This window comes from Gavialis gangeticus, unplaced genomic scaffold (assembly GCF_001723915.1).
Source record: "Gavialis gangeticus isolate Ggan-Ray unplaced genomic scaffold, GavGan_comp1, whole genome shotgun sequence".
In the NCBI taxonomy this organism is placed as follows: domain Eukaryota; kingdom Metazoa; phylum Chordata; order Crocodylia; family Gavialidae; genus Gavialis; species Gavialis gangeticus.
Window position 1 is genome coordinate 103,396,250 of NW_017728992.1, and position 18,388 is coordinate 103,414,637.

The following is an 18,388-nucleotide window of genomic DNA, read 5'->3' on the forward strand; positions in this document are numbered from 1 at the left end:
TTTCTTAGCTTTTTACATAGAGACCTCCAACTTCAGATATTACTGTCTCTCATTATGTATAATAAAATGGAAAAGTTATCTAGTGATAAAAGGGGGGCGGGGGCAGGAAATCAGTAATTCTCTAGAACCCTAAAAAGAAAGATGCCCAAGTCTCTCAGAAGCAGATACATCCTCATTTACATTGTTTCAGAGAGCAGCAGAAGGGACTAAATCCCACACAAATAATGTACAGCAACAAAATAATGTTTTGAATAAGCACAAGGCTGTTCCTGAGCAAATGCAAAGGATTCTTGGTTAACACTGGGAAGTTTCTGTAGTTATTCAAAAAGCTTGCTTTAGCAACACTGGTTCCTTTGCAAGGAAAACAAGCGGAATTACAATTCTCCCTACAGGCTCCCAGTCTCCTGCTGGTCTTGCATAGTGAATCCTGCTAGTGTTACAGTAAAGAGTGTCAGGCCAGTCCATGGCACACAGTGCTCAGTTTATCTTTGAAATAATACAACCATGACTTCATACCTGAACAGAGTTGAGGTGACAGTATCCATTTAGTGGAAATCTGATGACATGTGTGGAGTCGTGATTCCAGCCGGCATTGACAGAATTACACATGACATCACCAATTTCTGGAAAAACTTCTTCTATCAAGGATTTATCCCCACTCAGTGTAATCCTCTCTCCAAGATCCGGAGCTACACGTACCACCAAGCACTCACAAGACCTTGAAAAACGGCCAGTCTCCCGATCCTGTTTCCACCTTTCCATTTCACCCAGCATGGGCTGAAGCTGAAAATACTTTGCCTCTTCGTATAACAAACTGTAGTCCTGAAAGATATACATTTTACTGTGCACATGAAATCAGATGCACAATGAACATGCAAGTAACTTCTTATTTATATATTTTTTCTAACAGAAGCTAAACTAGTTCTATTGTGAAGCCTTTATACCCAGTTCCATAACTGTGTACATTAGTGTTACTTAACATAAACCAAAATCAGCCTCTTAAAAATACTGACTGAATCATTATTTAGAGCAAAAAGGGGACTTTCCTTGTTTTAAAAGAGTGTGTATCATGGCAGGCAAGGCTCTTTGGGTAGATGTGATATCTTTTATTAGATCAAATGAGTAGTTGGAAAAAAGTTCTTGGCAAGCTTTCGGGTGCACTCACCCTTCTTCAAGCATAGCAAGTCTCTGCTGTTCTGAGACTCCAAGAAATGAAAGAAGCTAAAAGTGTGACAGGATGTCAGTGAGAAAGTAAATAGGTAGAAATTAGGAAAACAAAAGGTAGAGCAGGGAAATGAGGGGGGAAAACGAGGGGGGAAAAAGTGAAATGTGAGTAAAGAAGACTCTACAGTAGTAGATTTTCAAGGTAGAAAAGAGGCTGCCTATGAAAAAGTAAATAACTGAAAATTAGGAAGACAAAGGACAGAAAAGGAGGGGGGGACAGGGGAGGAAGGGGTGCAAGACAAGTGTAAGAGGTCAGGTCTGGCAGGTACCTGGTGAATCAGACGTCAGGCAGGTTGTAATTTGTCATAAATCCAATGTTATATTTTGGGATATATATTAATATGTATTTGTGATATATGATTATGATATTGTTGTGCTATGATCTTGATATGTTTATGAATATGGATATATGAATATATGGAATATATATGAATTGTATTATATCCAATGAATATTATGGGACACTACAAATAGTCACATTCCACCTTTCTCGAAATCCTCCCCCACATAGTGATGTCATAAAATAATGACCTCATTGAACAGATGGAACAGAAATTGAACCAGGATTCAGAAAATCCATCATTAGGATCTATTGTGCCTTAAAGCAATACTAGCAGGCATAGTAACAGGTACAAACATGTAAATGAGAAAGTCTGCAATGGCTTTAAGAGTAAAGCAATTGAGATATTTGCATAATGATTTGCATATATTACTTCATTTAAAAAATTAAGTATTTTTTAATACCTCTCATTTAGGCAACAGTATTGTTTCTGCTATGTTGCCTCAAACAATAAAGAAAATGCAATTCAAAGTGCAGCCAGTATAGAAATTATTTAGAAGTGATCGTTTGGAATTTGCCTGCTAACACGTTTTAAATTCATTTTTTATCCCCTTATTCTTTATTGGGTAAAAGCATGGATTTGGAAGAAAGTATTTGTATTAAGAAAAATAATCAGTGAGAAGCTGGGAAGATAGAGGAATGTAGCAACAACAAAGGAACTGCAATAACAATATCAATATTGCATTCAAATTGGGCTACAGTTTTATAATGTCACATGCGTTCTAGGCACGCAATAACTGGATAGTCGTCCAGTCATATTTATGAGGTTAGTCAACTAACATAAGCTTCTACAAGAAAGAGGAGCACCTGTTTGTTTTTAACACTGTTTTTTGTAGACATCTCCAAATGTAACTGGAAAGGACCCTCTGAACACTGCAGTAGATGTACTGTCAAGAGTTATACTTTTAATTTCAGCAGTTATAATACCTTTGAACTGCTCTTGCAAGTATGATCCATTAACAGTATAAACAGTGCAGCTTTCTGCTTTTCCAGTAATTTATACTGACCTCCAGGAGAAGCAATAAGGACAACAGGGCCTATTCAGAGCTTCAAAGAAGAAGCAGATGCAAGCTATTTTTAGACACTGATGTCACTTAGGTAGATCTATCCTAAGTGCATGGGAAGAATAAGCGTGCTGACACCAGAGGTTATTCAGGAGATTGCTGTAGCCAGCTCCTAAACTAAACCCAAGCCCATTTCACCAGTCAGGCAAATTGATTTTCCTACTATAGAGATAATTAGGGCCAGATTTTCAATGGATTTCAGGACATTATGTAGTGAACTCTAAAAATCTGGCTCTTGAAGAGAAATAAAAGGTTATGCAATAATTAAACCTCATCTATACATTTCCATCCCATTTTACTGCCATGTCTCTTATTGGAAACTAATCACACAATGGGCTATGCGTTCACAGGGACGGACGGAGGTTGACAAAGAACTGTTTGGAGCATATCTGTGGCCTCCACTTCACCCTCACACACTGGAATAAAAATGGAAAGTTTCAAGAATTTTAAAGCACTGTATCTACAGACTTGTTAACTGGAATGAAGAATTGTAATTTTCATTCAAAGAGTTCTCTAGTTTAAACAGAGAACTGGCAAAAAGAGTCTCAACTTGGCCTGATTAATGAATGTGTAATAATTTGCCCTCGATTTCTCAGCCAGAACTCAAAGAATAAGCCACCAGCCTAGTTCAGGGGATGAGGAAAGGCAGAACTCTCCTCTCCAATCACAGCACACATTTTAATATTTAATTTAACTTTGCCTGTCAAGATTCCTTTCTCAGTCTCCAGGTATTCGCCTATGATCAGAGGTAGGGGCTTTTTTTAATCAAAAGGGGAAACATAATAATTAAGTGTGGGGAACCTCTCCAGTATATTCATGAAAATTAGTAAGAGGCAGAGAGCCTAGGTTAAAAACTGAATATCCCCCCAGTACCACCTCAACATCCCTGTCTGATATAACAGATGTTGCATCGTTATGCTGTAAGTTTAGAAAGGGACATATAATGTTAACACCACTTTAAAAAAGGCCAAGAATGACAAAGTTTAGTTCAGCCAATCAACAAAAAGGAACTGTTGTAAATACTCAAAAAGCAACCTCCCAATGGACTATTTTGATCACACAGCCATGTTCTCTCTTCAGTAGAGTATCTCCAAATGCCCTTGAGTCACTTGAATTCTCACCTTGAAATCATCAGGGATGAGGAGTTTTGATGTTCGTAGGAAATTCAAGATATATCTGAACATTTGCCCATCTCTGTCGATGAAATAATGCTGCTTGAGACTGTCCAAAACAATAGGCTCCGTGCCATCAAAAAGCCTTCCAATTCTGGAGAGAAAAAGAGGGGAATATGCGTAGTAACCATTAACAGCAAAAGCCACTTGCTTTGTTACTCGGGAGTGTACCCAAAAAGATGAAGCTTATTCACATGAGGAGTCCCAATGGCTTCAACGGCATTACTTCTGCAGGTAAGTACAACTCAATGTAAAAGCTGCAGAATGTAGCTTTAAGGACTGCTGATATTTACAGGGACCACTACATAATAGGAATAGAAATGTCAGGACATTTCTATTAAAGACTAAAAAGTTAAGCAAGTTGAAACACTACTGGCAGATCTGGGGATTTTACAGAAAAAAAATTAACCCTACTGCATTTTTGTCTATTAGTATGCTCTAAAGTTTAAACTCTGGAAGTTTTATCAACCCCTACCACTATGCAAAAACATTTCATATACTTACATTTTGTGCCATGTTCTTTTTTTTTTCCAAGCTCAAGCTTTGCCCAAAAATAAGGGAAGCAGGGTATAGAATCTAAAATTTGAGAGTTTACACAGAGTTTTTCTGAAGGATTAATGACTGCTTCATTTGGGATCCCACAATTATAGAGCCTCACCACAATCAGTTACATTCCACACATTCAATGTTTTCATTGTACTGAAATAAAAGGCTCAACCACACACAGTTTTGTACCAAATTTGAGTATTTTGGCTTGACATCTGTTATAGTTTAGAGAAATAAGATATGTAGATATAAATACCTTTATTCATACATCGTCTCAGTTTCTAAATCAATACAGTTAATTGTAAACAAAAGCTTTGCATAGACCAGATTTCAGTTTCTCCCTCACAGTTTAGATTAGAATATACAGTTACTCCAATGAAAACTACCAGAAAACTATATCCATGCTAAAATGAGAGATAAGAACCATAATGTTCACAATCTCATACAGAAACAACATCCACCTTTATAATTTTATGTTTAAAAGTTACATTTATTCCATTTTTCAAATTATAGAGGGTGCACACAACTGATTTAAAAAAGAATCACGATGACTAGAATAAGGAACATACGTCTCACTGACATGTAGCAGCTAAATGAAGTTTACTTCCTTATGTTTGTAGAATGGTCACACAAAGAGCACTCTTTTTGAAGCCATCACATTTTTTTGCCTCACCATTGAAGAATTCAGGCTGTGGCTGGTCACATAATACAGACTCCTATTCACTGACTGGACAAATATGACTTAAAACCAGGCTTGTAGTGCAAATAGTGGTGATAGTAAAAATTTAAAATTCACTTTCCACAGCATTTGATCTTGTGATTTTAACATTTGCATGGGAACAAACAAAGAAGAATGTCAATATGTCTTATCTTTTTAAGATTATCTTTTTTAACAGGTAATTGAATGCATAGTTATAAACACCTTGCTGTGGTATTTGTCACATTCGACTTGTTATTAATAAGTATTTTAAACCTTCACTGTAGTATTATTTATCTAGCAAACTAGAAATTGGTAACAGAAAAAGAATCTGGTCTACAAAAGTTTAATACTAACAAAGGTCAACAAACAAAAAATAGAGCACCCAGCTTGCCTTTCAGATGCCACGTTCAGATTGTATGGCTAACAAAAATAGCCATCTTTCACTTAGCTTGTCTGATCCTCAACAAGGGTAACCTATAGCCCAGGGATAGGCAATTATTTCGGCTGAAGAGCCCCTTAGCAAGTTTTGGTGAGCTGTCGAGGGCCACATGGGTAGCCCCACTCCTTAACAGTTGCTCTGCCCCCAGTCGCCATACTGGGACCGGGCGTCCTGCCCCCCCAACCCCTGACCTTTGCCACTGGAAGTCCCTCCCCTTGCACACCTTTTGGGAAGGAGGGTGCCACAATAAAAAACTCCAAATCACATACAAATATATATATATATATTATATCTTATTTTAATTTTATTTAAAAATATTTTTGTACTGATTTATGTGTTTGCAAAGTGTACCTAGAGATGATTGCATAATAGCTCAAAATACAGTCCTACTGTATTTGTGTGTGGACAGTAAAGGGGAGTATGTGGGGAGTGAGTGTGAGTGTGTGATGGGGTGTGGGTATGGTGGGTGGGTGTGGAGGGGTGTGGGCTGTGGGAGGAGTGTGGGTATGTAGTTGGGGTGGGAGAGAGAGATGGGGCTGGGCCACTGGCCCCAATCGCATGTGGCTCTTGCAGACTGCGTGTGAGCCTCACACGATGCAGACCCCATGCCCAGGCTCCATGCTCCTGCCGCCACATCCTGGGTCCCTGCTGGTCCCAGGGCACCAGCATAGGCTCCACGCTCCTGCCTAACACCACCACTCCCTCCCACTGCCACTTCCTGTGGCCCTCGCTACTCCCCCCACCACTCCCTGTGCCACTGACACTTTCCACAGCCCCCCCCCCCCCCCTGTGCCACTGACCCTTTCCCCAGCCCCCCCCCCCACTGCTCCCCTGACTGTCACTGCTTTCTGTAGCCCTCACTGCTCCTCACCACTGCCCTGCACTGCCACTGCTTCCCACGGCCCCTGGCTGCTCCCCCGATTCTCTCTGTGCTGCAGCCTCTTCCCGCAGCCCTACTACTGTTCCCCCCCATTACTCCCCATGCTCCTGCTGCTTCCTGCAGCACCCCCCACCATTCCTACTTCCCTCCTCCTTTCCATCCACTGCTTCTCATGGCCCCCTGCCTGCCACTTCCAGCTCTGGCTCCAGCCCATCCTGGCCAGCACCGTGCAGTTCCTGGCTGCTGGACTGATCGCAGTGGTTTCCCCCCATCCCTCCATCTCATGTTATCTTACTTTCCACACAGATGGAGGGAGATAAGGAACAGTCCCAGGGTTGTGAGGCCAGAAGCTGCAGAGGCTTCTGGCTGGGGGCTCCCCCTGGGTCCTCCCAGGCAGATGCCTCCCCCTGGGTCCCACTGCTGCCGCATCTTTGACAGGCAGCCAGGGGCAGATAAAAATTAATTTTCTAAAATTTTTAGGGGGGCCACAGGCTGGATAGAATGGCCTGGTGGGCTGGATCCAGCTCATGGGTTGTATTTTGCTCTCCCCTACTATAGCCCAATTTTTACAGAGAATAACTTTTCAGAACCAGAGTCAACCTTCTAACAGTTTAGGAACAGTAAACCTCAATCAGATATATTCTAGTGAAAGTTAAAAGCAGTGCTGTTTTTAGACAGAATCTGAAATTTTCTAACTCCTGTCCCTCAAAAATTAAGTCAAGGAAAGGACTGGAGCAGAGACCGCTAAAGATATGCTATATCAGGGGTGGGGAAAATACAGCCTGCAGGCCAGAACTGGCCTGCAGAGGGACTTTGTCTAGCCTGCGGCAGGTCCCTCGGATCAGTCAGCGCCCACATACACAGCCCCACACCTGGCCTGCCCCAGACTTCCCACCCCTGCTGAGAAGCATCAAAAGCCAGGCAGAAGCTTCTGCTGGTTGTGGGGTAAAAGCAGCCATCTCCCCCTCACTGCTGCCAGGCCCTTCTTGCTGCAGCCACCCAGAGCCCATGCCCAGGCTGCCCTGCAGCTCCTCTCCACTGCCACCACTGCCCTGCTGGGTGGCCCAGAGGCAGAGAGGAACCAGAGAGCAGCCTGGGCACCGGCTCCAGACAGCTGCAGCAAGAAGGGCCTGGCAGCAGTGATGATGAGGTGGCTGGTTTTCCCCTGCAACTAGAAGCAACTTCTACCCTGCTGCCTCTGCTTAGTCCAGAGCAGGTGTGGGGCAGGCCAGGATCAGAGCTGAGTGCATCAGTTTTGGCTAGTCTAAAGCTAGTTTGCTCTAGCCAGGGTGAGTTCAGAGCCAGTGCAGGGTGTGCCAGGGTTGTGTGCTCAGCTGCTGTTCAGCACTGGTGGTGGTGGCAGGGAGGAGCTGCAGGATGCATGGGCTCTGAGCTGTTGTGGGGCAGAGAGGGGGCACTGACCAGCCCTCAGCAGTACCAGAAAACTGCCTATGTGGCTCATGGGCCCAAATAATTTCCCACCTGTGCTATATATATTATCAGATGTGGTCTGCATCACAGAACTTTGCCTGCCTAGCTGTGCTGGCAAAACCCTTACCACCAATGTAACTATGCCAACAGAAGCGTATTTATATTGGTTTAGCTGTGTCACCTGGCGAGAAGGTTTAGCTAAACTGGGAGAAACTTACTTTCTACCAGCATATAGATTTCATAGACATTAGGGAACCTCATAAGATCATCAGGTCAGCCCCTTTCTCAAGGTGTAGGAAGTCAGCTAGGATCAAAGGATCCCAGCAAGATAAGCATCCAACTGTTTCTTAAAAGTGTCCAGAGTAGGTGCTTGTACCACCTCTTGGGGGACTCTATTCCAGGCCTTTGGGGATTGGACAGTAAAAAAGTTTTTCCTTATGTCCAGCCTAAAATGGTCTTGCAAGAGTTTGTGACCCCTGGACCTTGTTATTCCTTGGGGTGCTCTGGTGAACAGGCATTCTCCCAGATCCTGATGCACACCCTTTATATACTTATAAGATGCCACCAAGTCACCCCTAAGCCTTGCGTCTCCAGGCTGACGGGTCTCATGGCTCTCAGCCTCTCTTCATAAGGCCTGCTCTCTTGCCCTTTGATCATGCATGTGACTCTCCTCTGGACTCTCTCAAGCTTCTCCACATCCTTTCTGAATTGTGGAGCTCAGAACTGGATGTAGTACTCCAGCTGCGGCCTCACCAAGGCCGAGTACAGCGGGAGGATGACATCCTGGGTCTTGCTTGAGAAGCACTGGTAGATGCAAGACAGAGTTTTGTTTGCTTTGCAAGCTGCAGTATCACATTGGTGGCTCATGTTTATCTTGTGGTAATTCATGAACCCCAAGTCTCTTTCAGCCATGGTGCTAGCAAGTGTAGCACTGCTGAGCCTATAAGTGTGATGCGGGTTTCCTTCCCTCCCCCCGAGGTGAAGCACCTACATTTCTCTGTATTGAATACCATCAGGTTTACATCTGCCCCTCTTGCAAGTCGATTGAGGTCACCCAGGATCACTAGCCTATGCTCAAGTGTGGATACCTTCCCCCAAAATTTGGTTTAATCAGCAAACTTAGCCAGTCTGCTTCTGACACCAGAGTCTAGATCATTTATAAAGAAGTTAAAGAGTACAGGTCTGAGAACGGAGCCTTGGGGGACACCACTGGTCACTGAGTGCCATGTTGATTTGGTTCCATTGACTACCACTCTTTGGGCCCTCCCTTGGAGCCAGTTCCCAGCTATCGGAGCATAGGGTAGCTGAGGCTGCAGTTGCCCAATTTTTCCATGAGGACATCATGGGACACCAGGTCAAAGGCTTTTTTAAAGTCCAAATATATGATATCAACCTCTTCCCCTTTGTCCAGGTGATGCGTTGCCTGGTCATAGAAAGAAATGAGATTGGCCAGGCAAGACCTACCCGCAACAAACCTGTTGCCTTCTGTTAGCCTGTCGAGAATGGTTTCTTTCATAATTTTTTCCAAGATATTTCCAGGGACTGAGGTCAAACTGATTTGCCTGTAGTTTCCCAGATCTTCTTTCCTCTCTTTCTTGAAGATGGGCACCACATTGGCCCTCTTCCAATCTTTAGGTACTTCACCTGAGCACCACAAGTTCTCAAATATCCTTGCTAGTGGCCACGCATTGATGTCTGCCAGTCCTTTAGTACTCTTGGGTACAATCTATCCGGGCCAACTGACTTGTGGGTGTCCAGCTTCTCAAGGTATTCCTTCAAGATCTATGCTAATGGTGGGCGTGTATTCACCTTCATCCTGGCGGTCCCACATCAAGTTAGGCAGGGTGGTCCCTTTGGACTGGTGAAAAACTGATGCGAAGTAATCATTAAGAAGTTTAGCTTTTTCCTGGGTGTCAGTTATCAGTTGCCCCATTTGGTTTAGAAGGGGTCCAATGTTGCCCTTGTTTTTCTTCTGACTCCCTACATAACTGAAGGACTTTTTATTGTCCTTGATTCATGTAGCCAGTTGGAGTTCGGTTACAGCCTTTCCTAGTTCGCTCCCTAAAGGTGCGGACCAGTGCGGAATACTCCTTAGTGGTGTTTCCTGTCTTCCACCCTTTATATGCCTCTCTTTTTAGATTTAGGAGGTCCATGATTTCCCTGTTCAGCCCAGGGGGTTGCTGAGCCCTTTTACTCCCTTTCCTATGGGTTGGGGATGGACTTCCCTTGTGCTTCTAGGATTGCTTCCTTAAGGAGCAACCACTCATTGTAAACTCTCCTCCATATCAGTTCATGGCCTCTCAGGGCCTCAGCAACAAGTCTCCTGAGCTTATGAAAGTTGGCTTTCCTAAAGTCGAGGACTTCTACATTGCTGACTGACTTGCCAGCTTTGCAATGGATAATGAAAATGATCAACTCTTGGTCACTGTCTCCCAGCTGCCCTTTGATTCTCAGGTTGCTGATTAGATCATCCCCGTTAGCCAGTACCTGCTCATATGCTGTGCAACCACTAGGGTGGGGCTCTGCCAACATAACTATAACAGCAATGTCTCTATACTATGGACAAGTGGAAACTGTCCTACTTACCCTTTTGCATTTAAAGGTCCTTAAAAGCTCAGCAGTAAAAATATTTGTCTGTGCCTGATACCACATCTCTTAAATATCCTGCAGGTTTAAGGGGTGTAGGTTGTGGCCATGTTGGTCTAAGGACATAGGCAGACAAGTTTCTTTGCGTGAATCTGATAACTTCTATTAGACCAACTATAATAAAAGATATCAGATTCACGCAAAGAACCTTGTCTGCAGGTTTAAGTAATGTGTGCTTTCCCATCAGTGATAGGGTTCTATTAAATTAGCTTGTAAGGATGCCAAGTAACATTTATTTTACAATTTTGTGAGTTGACCCTCTTATGTTAATAAATGGTAAAGGTTGGCTCTTATGCTGACACACTTTAAATATAAGATGACTGTGCTGCTCTGAAAGTTACTACCCTCATTTCTTGTTGGGAAGGCAGATGCATGTAAAGGCTCCTAGACAGGCTGAGGACACCATTGTTTAGGATGTTGTACAAACATTCATGGTATGATTTCGGGTCCCAAAAGCTCATGATTAATTCTGGCCATGGATGGGCATTTCATTCCTAGTGAGAAATATGCCCTTTTTGCACCACAAAAAAATAGACCATATAGGCATTCAAGAGGGCTTTTGTAGAAAAAAACATGGCAGTTCCAGAAAAAAAAGGTCAGCTTTTTATAATCACAACTTCTCAGCAGTTCAATGACTTCCATCATCTGTAACAGCTATACAAAGTGCTGCAGGGCATGCCTCCATCCTCCAGCATCCCAGGTGCCTGTGCTCCTTGCTCTCCCTCCTCCAACAAATGCTGGGGAGTCTGTCTGGCATCCCAGATTGTACTGTCCCAGAGCAGTGAAGTTAGGCTTGCAGATCACCATGCAGTCACGCTGCTCAGCCTTGTCATTTTTGGTGGACAAGATAAAGTCAATCCTGCCCAAGGAACAGGGCAGGCATCTACATCCCTTCTATGCCAAAAATATCATTTCCTGTTACATCAGCATCTCTGCCATTCCCTATAAGCCATGCTGGAAATGGGCACTGAGCAGGGGACTGTTTGTGACTGGTTTTGAACTAGGGAGTTCTACGAGGCAAACATGATAGCCACTACCACAAAAATCAAAGGTACTACAGAAAATAAAGTGATTGATCAGGAACTTATGGGTGGGTATGCTTGTGTCTAGGTCCTTCACAAGGTGGCTCTTAACTTCTACAACCAGCAAGTGCCAAGCCAGGGGTGAAAGGGAGGAACTCCTCAGCACCTCTCCTGAAGCTGAGGCAATGTCAGAGCCATGCTGGATGGTATTGTGGCTGGAAGGTCTGCGTGTCTTTGTTGTGGAGATGAACTGCTGTAATTTGTTAAGGTGATAGCTGGGATGAAGGAGAGTCCCTGCTGTCTCCACTGCTGAAGTGGAGCCAGCATCAGAGCACTGCCTCCACCGTCAGCTGTGCATAGGTTGGCAAGACTGGTGAATCATGGTGCCAGCACCCACTGGATAGCTGGGGACACTTCCTGCATTGCCTCTTCCACTGTGGACTTGCATATGCCAAACTGGCTGGTGAGGCAAAGACTGTGGCCAGATCCTCAGTTATGGCTAAACATGGAACTGTGCATCAACTCACTCAGGAGCTGAGGAGTTCTTAGACGAAATGGGGAAGCCTTTGGCTCTGGGTTGTTGGAAACATGGCACAAAATAGACTGCCGTGCTGGACTTAAAGAAATTCTAAGTCTTCTCTGCATTAATTTCCCTGACCTCTGTATGACTTAGGTTCATAGGAAGATAAGGCTGGAAGGTCATCGTGTCCAGCCCCCTGCTCAACACAGGATCATTCCCGATTAAATCCTCCCAGCCAAGTGTCTAACCAACCTGCTTTTGAAAACCTTCAAGGATGGAGATTCCACGGCTTCTCTAGGTAGCCTGTTCCAAGGCTTGACCCCAATCATGGTCATAATAATAAATAAAAACTCCCTTTAACTGTAGACCTATTTTGGTTTTTACCCCTCCCTTTACCTGAAAGTTAATCAGCTCAGGACTAAGGTAACTTTCCAAACCCAAGTGGATTGGGATCCACAGGGTGAGTGGGCGGCAGGGATCCACTGAAGGCTGGAAGTGAAATGGGTGAGCATTTTTGGCAGTGAAAACTGAGGAGCTGCACTGTGGCTCTGCACTTCCCAGTATGAGGCTGGGGACAGGAGTCCTTAGTGGGTGAAATTCCTTAGGTGGCCAGTCAATTCGTCCTTTCCTCTTTGCTTGGCTGTTCTCAGAAACCTCCCTAGACAAGGGGTGCTGCAAAGGACGCTGGGATCTCTGCACACCAGTCCCCTTGCTGTGTCAGGGATACAGGTTCTCTCCCTGCTCTACGGTGCTCTGGGAAACTGGGCACTTGAATGCCTGTATGTGTATTTCTCACTACATTTTTATATTGCTGCAAATTTCCTGAAAATTTTCTGTGCTGCATCTGAATGTCTGTCCATACCCTCTGTTATCAAGGCAGTGCTCCCAGACAGCCTAAGGGCAAGCAGAAAAAACTGCAATTTTTAAAATAAGGTAATGATTAAAAAAATTGTGCGTATGAAATTATTTACATGTGCATATAGTGTTACTATAAGAGAGAAAGAATGAAGGAAAATGGTATCTTTTAACAACACACAAGTTTTTGTATCTTAGATTTTGAATAAAGTAGTATTTGAATAAGCACTCTCTTTCACCCATAATTCAGCTTCTCTTTCTGCTTCATCTCACACTGAAATTATAATGCTTAAGTGACATCAGTCTGCTGGCTTGAAAAAGCATTGTGAAGTCATGTTTATTATAATTTTATTTCCAGAGAGACACTGGAAGATGTGGCCTCCCCCACTTCTTGACAGCCCTGGTTTAAACCATATATTTGATGATAAGCAATGATAGCAAAAAAAAAAAATTATGACAAATATATAAAACAGATTAATGTACTTCAAAATATGAATGTACTTTGAAGTTTTAATTACAAAAGTAGTTTATAATTATATGTGGATTAGCCAAATATCAAGGGTAAAAGAATACAAAGCTGTAGTCTGTTTATGAGAAAATGTTCCTATAAAATATTTAACTAAAACTAACAGGATTGAGCTTTTTGTAAGTAAGGAAAAATAATATCCTTTGGGTTGAAAATGTGATCTCCAAGGGACAATAAATAACTAAGGTATAGGAATTTAAGTAACATATGCCATTGTCAAAAAACTGCTGCTTCAGAGGCTGAAAGAATAACCAAATGCCATAATATTAAACTTCACTTATATCTGCTTTTATTTTGAGGGTTTATAAATGGCACAACTGACCTCAAACTTGATTTTGGTGAGCAGAAAGAAGATAGCAAAATAAGAGAGTGCAAGTGAGTAATCTTTTTATTGCAGGACTTTTTTCTTTTCTATGGACACTGCCCACCCCTCCAATAACACTGTTTTCAAAGGCTGTATTCCTAGAATGAACATCCGGACATTAGAGCAATGGAAGTTGACACTACTGAAAAGAATACCTGCATTTTTCAAAAATCCCCCTAGATTATCTGTCAAAAATATGCTGGGTTCACTCAAACTATAAAAATGTATTTTCAGTTAGTTTTGTGGCTCTACAGAGAACTCAGGGGAAAAACAAACACATTATAAAAAAAGCCCAACACGGTCAGTGTTCTTGTAAAAAAACGAAAAAGATTATCTCATAACTTTTCCAACCCATAAAAGCAATGTAACATAACCTTGCTGATAAGAGTTTATTGACATCACTGAAGTATATGGGGCAAAAATTCCTCTCCTCTACACGAAGCAGAAAGTAAGGAGCCCTGTAACCCCTGACATGTATTAGCATACAGGCACTGAATTACTTTTGTTCTAAAGTAGAATGAACTTGAAAAAATAGACTCTTGAACGAAAATGACGTGCATTTTACAATGTTGTCTATAGTTATTGTCACTGTTTCTCCTGAGGAGTCAGTTCTCCCTTTGTGTATTTCACAAACAAATTTGGCAGGGGAAGGATGTGAAAAGAGATCCACAAATTAGAAGAACAACTAATAAAGCAACAAAAATGGCAGGGGAATCCACAGGGGAGCGCCTGAAACTACATGCAACTGTCAAGATGGCAGGGTCTCTTGATAAAGGCTTTCCTGTTACAGGCATAGTTACTTCTGCATTACCAAAGGAACAAAAGTTGTAATCCTGTGTTTAATCACACCACAGAAGGACTGAGGTCTCACGTTCTGAGCAATGAATTAAGGTTTCTATTAGAGAATCCAAGAGGGGCTGGGAAAAAAAAAGCACCCATGAAAATCATCTCTCCAAAAATTTCCCACACCATATGGTAAGGAATTAAAGTATTATTATTACTGAATTAACAATCTGCAAAGAAATTTTATTATATACAGTGTGTGTGTGTGTGTGTGTACACACTTGCATATATATAAACTATATATAGTATGACATTTAGGACCAGCACATGTGCAGGAAAATATAATTATTGGAATTAGTACAATGAGATTAGCAGGGTTTGTCTTTTCAAAAGAACACAAATGAAAATTTTATTATGACATTATTTTAGCCTATGCTGGTGTGCGGGAGTGCTTATTTACTGTTGTTGGAAAGTGCAGTAAATTATTAGCAATAGGTTTTTATTCTTGCTTAGCTTCCTTTTAGTCCATATTGTCTATTAATTTCATTTCATTTTGGTTTGTTAAGTGCTCAAAGGTAATTTACATAAGAGCACATTAGAAACTAGATCCATTTCAGGATGTGCTCATCTCATGGGTGTTTAATTTTACTCGATTGCATGCTTAAATAATGCTTTTTTGCACCATCTCTGGAAAGCTAGTCCACTTGTGGAAGACAGCAATGCTAGACTACCTAAATTTATGACACCCACACATTTCTATTTGTTTTTCAATGTATTGCTTTCAGGGTAACAATTTGCTTTTTACCTCAATAACCCTTTGTAGACTGCAAAAGGAGTTTTGTCTCAACTCTGCTCAACAATGTTACTGCATAAGCATGACACAACTACAGAACCTTGCAGCTTTCAATAACAGGTATTTCTAAAACATCATTTTCACCCACCAGGCTTCCAGTTTTAACCCTTTGCAGTTACTAATACTCATGCTCATTCTAACTCTACCTCCTTGTGAGGAATTTAAGTTTTCAGGCTTATAGATGCCAGAAATCAGTGAGTCCACCTATTAACATAGGACCTAACGTACAAATGAACAAAAGAAGACAGAGCAGCGAGGAAAAAGTTTAACAAAATAAGTGGTCCAAGAGAGAAAGTGTTTATGCAGAGCCATCAAACAGCAAGCAAGAACAAGAAAGCATCATATACTACAGCTCTTCTGAGATTTAAAAGAAAATGTTATAATGAGGGAGGAATTTTGAAAACAGGTTTAAATACTAGACTCTCAGGGGAGAGTAAGTAAGAAACCTCTTTAGAGATCTTTTGCTAAAGAGGAAAAGGGAATTGAATCAATCATGCCAAGGCCATTTCAAATATGTTAGGGTTTGCTATATAGCCTGGGGAACAAAAATGAAAAGTAGGAGTAAATGCAGGGGGCTACAAAATGCATAGACAAAACTGTCATAACTTTCAAGTTATAAAGTATGTAACAGATGGGGAAGATCTGAAACTGTTAATAGGGTGGAATCATATACACATTAGAGACACTAAAATGAAACAGGGGATTTGCTATAACCTGCCTGATCAGAGACAGCCCCAAGAGTAAGAGATGAAAGCAAATCAAACATATTACAAAATGAACTAGCAGGCATTAGCTGTAACCCACATGGACAAACTGAAAGATTTAACTGGTAGAGAATAAATTATGCAACATGTTAATAGTCACGTTAAAGGAATGCTCCTTACACTAGTGAGAGAAATAAATAGGGAACAATTCAGTACCTGGTTTTGTGTACTGAAGACAAGACTGAAAATGCAGAGATGAGCAGCTATCTGAGCTAGCCACAAACACAGGGTGGAGAAAAGCTAGGAGCAAATGTTAAAACACCCGAGTTACTAACAGCTTGATATGTAGGCCTCTGTTCCTTAACAGTTCATATCCATAATATGAAGTGATTAACTAACCTTTAAGACTGAAACTGCTAGCAGTGACCACTATGTTGTACAGGCAGTCCTCAGAATTATGACACAATTGGTTCCTGAAAACAGCCTCTTAAGTTGAAACGTTGTAACTCGGAACCAATTTTCTCATAGGAAACAATGTTATAAATGGGGGACTGGTTCCTGAAATACCCTATTTTCACCAAAAATACCCCAGAATTTTGTACTCAATCAATTATAGATGAGTAATATAGCTACATTAATGTATTTATATTGTAAATAGCAATCATATTGATTTGGAAGGACTTCTTTGAAGTGACTTTGCTGGACTTTTTGAAGGGCTCTTGGTTGGACTTTTTGAAGGGTTCTTGGCTGAAGTCTTCTCAGGAGTCTTGGCTGCAGGTTTTTCTGCAGTTGTCTGCTTTCTTAAAGAAAGTGTCCAAGGAAGTTTGGACAGGTGTTCTCCAGGGAGATGAGTGACACAGAGAACTTGGTCACTGGCACGGCATCACGATGGATCAACCATTGTAAAGTCGAAACTGACGTCATAAAGTTGAAACGGTGTCAATTTATAAGTAAGTTGTAAGTGCAAAACATAACTCTAAACATTGTAAGTCAAGGACTGCCTGTATCTTTCTTTAAAATTCAGATTCTTGATTCAGTAACATATGTCCAAGTCCAAATGTGTGTATTCAAAGTAAGCAAAGCCCTGCTACTTCAGAACTGGCAAGAGGGTCCTAATGCCCTGCCAACTGCTAGGAACCTGACCTAACTAAAAAACAGTCTCTCTCCACTTGGCACATTTAGTTACCTTGGGTCATATGGCTCTGAAGTAGAAAAAGTACAGCCAGTCTCTGTTGTTATTGCTATAGTGAGGGTGAAGCAAGCATTAGACAGAGAGGTGGTAGAAGCTCCATCCTTGGAGGTTTTCAAAACCTGGCTAGACAAAGCTTTGGTTGGGATGATCTAGTTGAGAATGGTCCTGCTGCAGAGGGGTTAACTAGACCTCCTTAGGTCTCTTCCAACCCTAATTTGCTATGTTTCTGTGATTATGGTGCTTACCTTCTGCAGAGGGGCTGGGAAGTAGGAGTAGGGGATTGTCTAGGCAGGGACAAGCCTGAAGCTGTACTTATCTGCTTACCTTCTCACATCTTGCTTATATCCTCACACTGGGGCACCCCTCAAAAGCTCTGGCAGCACCCCATTGTGCCCCAGCACCCTGGTTGAGAATCACTGATCTGGAGGTATGTTCTAAACTTTGCACACATATTCTTCCCCCTTCCCTTTTCAAGTTTCATGGATGGGCAAAATATGGCCCACGGGCCAGATCTGGCCTGCAGGGGGCACCCACCAATTGATCTGATCCAGCCCACGGCTGACTCTATGGCACTCCACATGGGGCCAAGGCCAGCCCGGGGCAGGTTGTGCTGTGCTCCAGCCCATGCTTGCTGGCCCTGTCCCATCCGGTGCACACAGCTTCTGGCAGGGCTGCTCCTGGACAGCAGTGCCAGGGAGGCAGAGTGGGTAGAAGGCGGCTGGGAGCTGGAGCCAAAGCCCCATGTGCTGGGGCAGGAGCTGCTCAGCTGAAACCTCCTCCCAGCCAGGAGCAGCACAGCAGGAGGAGTCACCACTGTAGGAAAGGGAAGTACAGCAGCAGCCAGGCAGCTGCAGCCACATCAGGAGCAGCCCCTCTGGAAGCTGTGCACGCTGGCTGGAGCTTGACATGGTATGGAGCATGGCACGAGCTACTCTGGGCAGGAGAGACAGGGGTCAGCCCCATGTGGAGTGCTGTGGGAGCAGCTGTGGACTGCACTGCCTGGGCAAGCTCTGCTGCATGCACCCCCTACCCCCACCTCCCTTCTCTTACCCTGGCTGGCTCCTGGGACCTAGTGCCCAGGCAGTGCCCCGTCATACACATGTGCACACATGCCCCCCCCCCCCCCC

General features: G+C 42.8%; 1 protein-coding gene across 3 annotated transcripts in view; it reads right to left on the reverse strand.

Moving 5' to 3' along the window:
* Nucleotides 1–18,388, reverse strand: part of KCTD1 (potassium channel tetramerization domain containing 1) — a 183,301-nt gene that overhangs the window by 15,315 nt on the left and 149,598 nt on the right. For all 3 annotated transcript variants that reach the window (XM_019526519.1, XM_019526511.1, XM_019526502.1), the window contains 2 exons: nucleotides 3,750–3,894; nucleotides 517–822 (listed from right to left, as the gene is read on the reverse strand). In XM_019526519.1, the coding sequence (XP_019382064.1) occupies nucleotides 517–822; nucleotides 3,750–3,894 (451 nt within the window). The remainder of the gene's footprint in view (nucleotides 1–516; nucleotides 823–3,749; nucleotides 3,895–18,388) is intronic.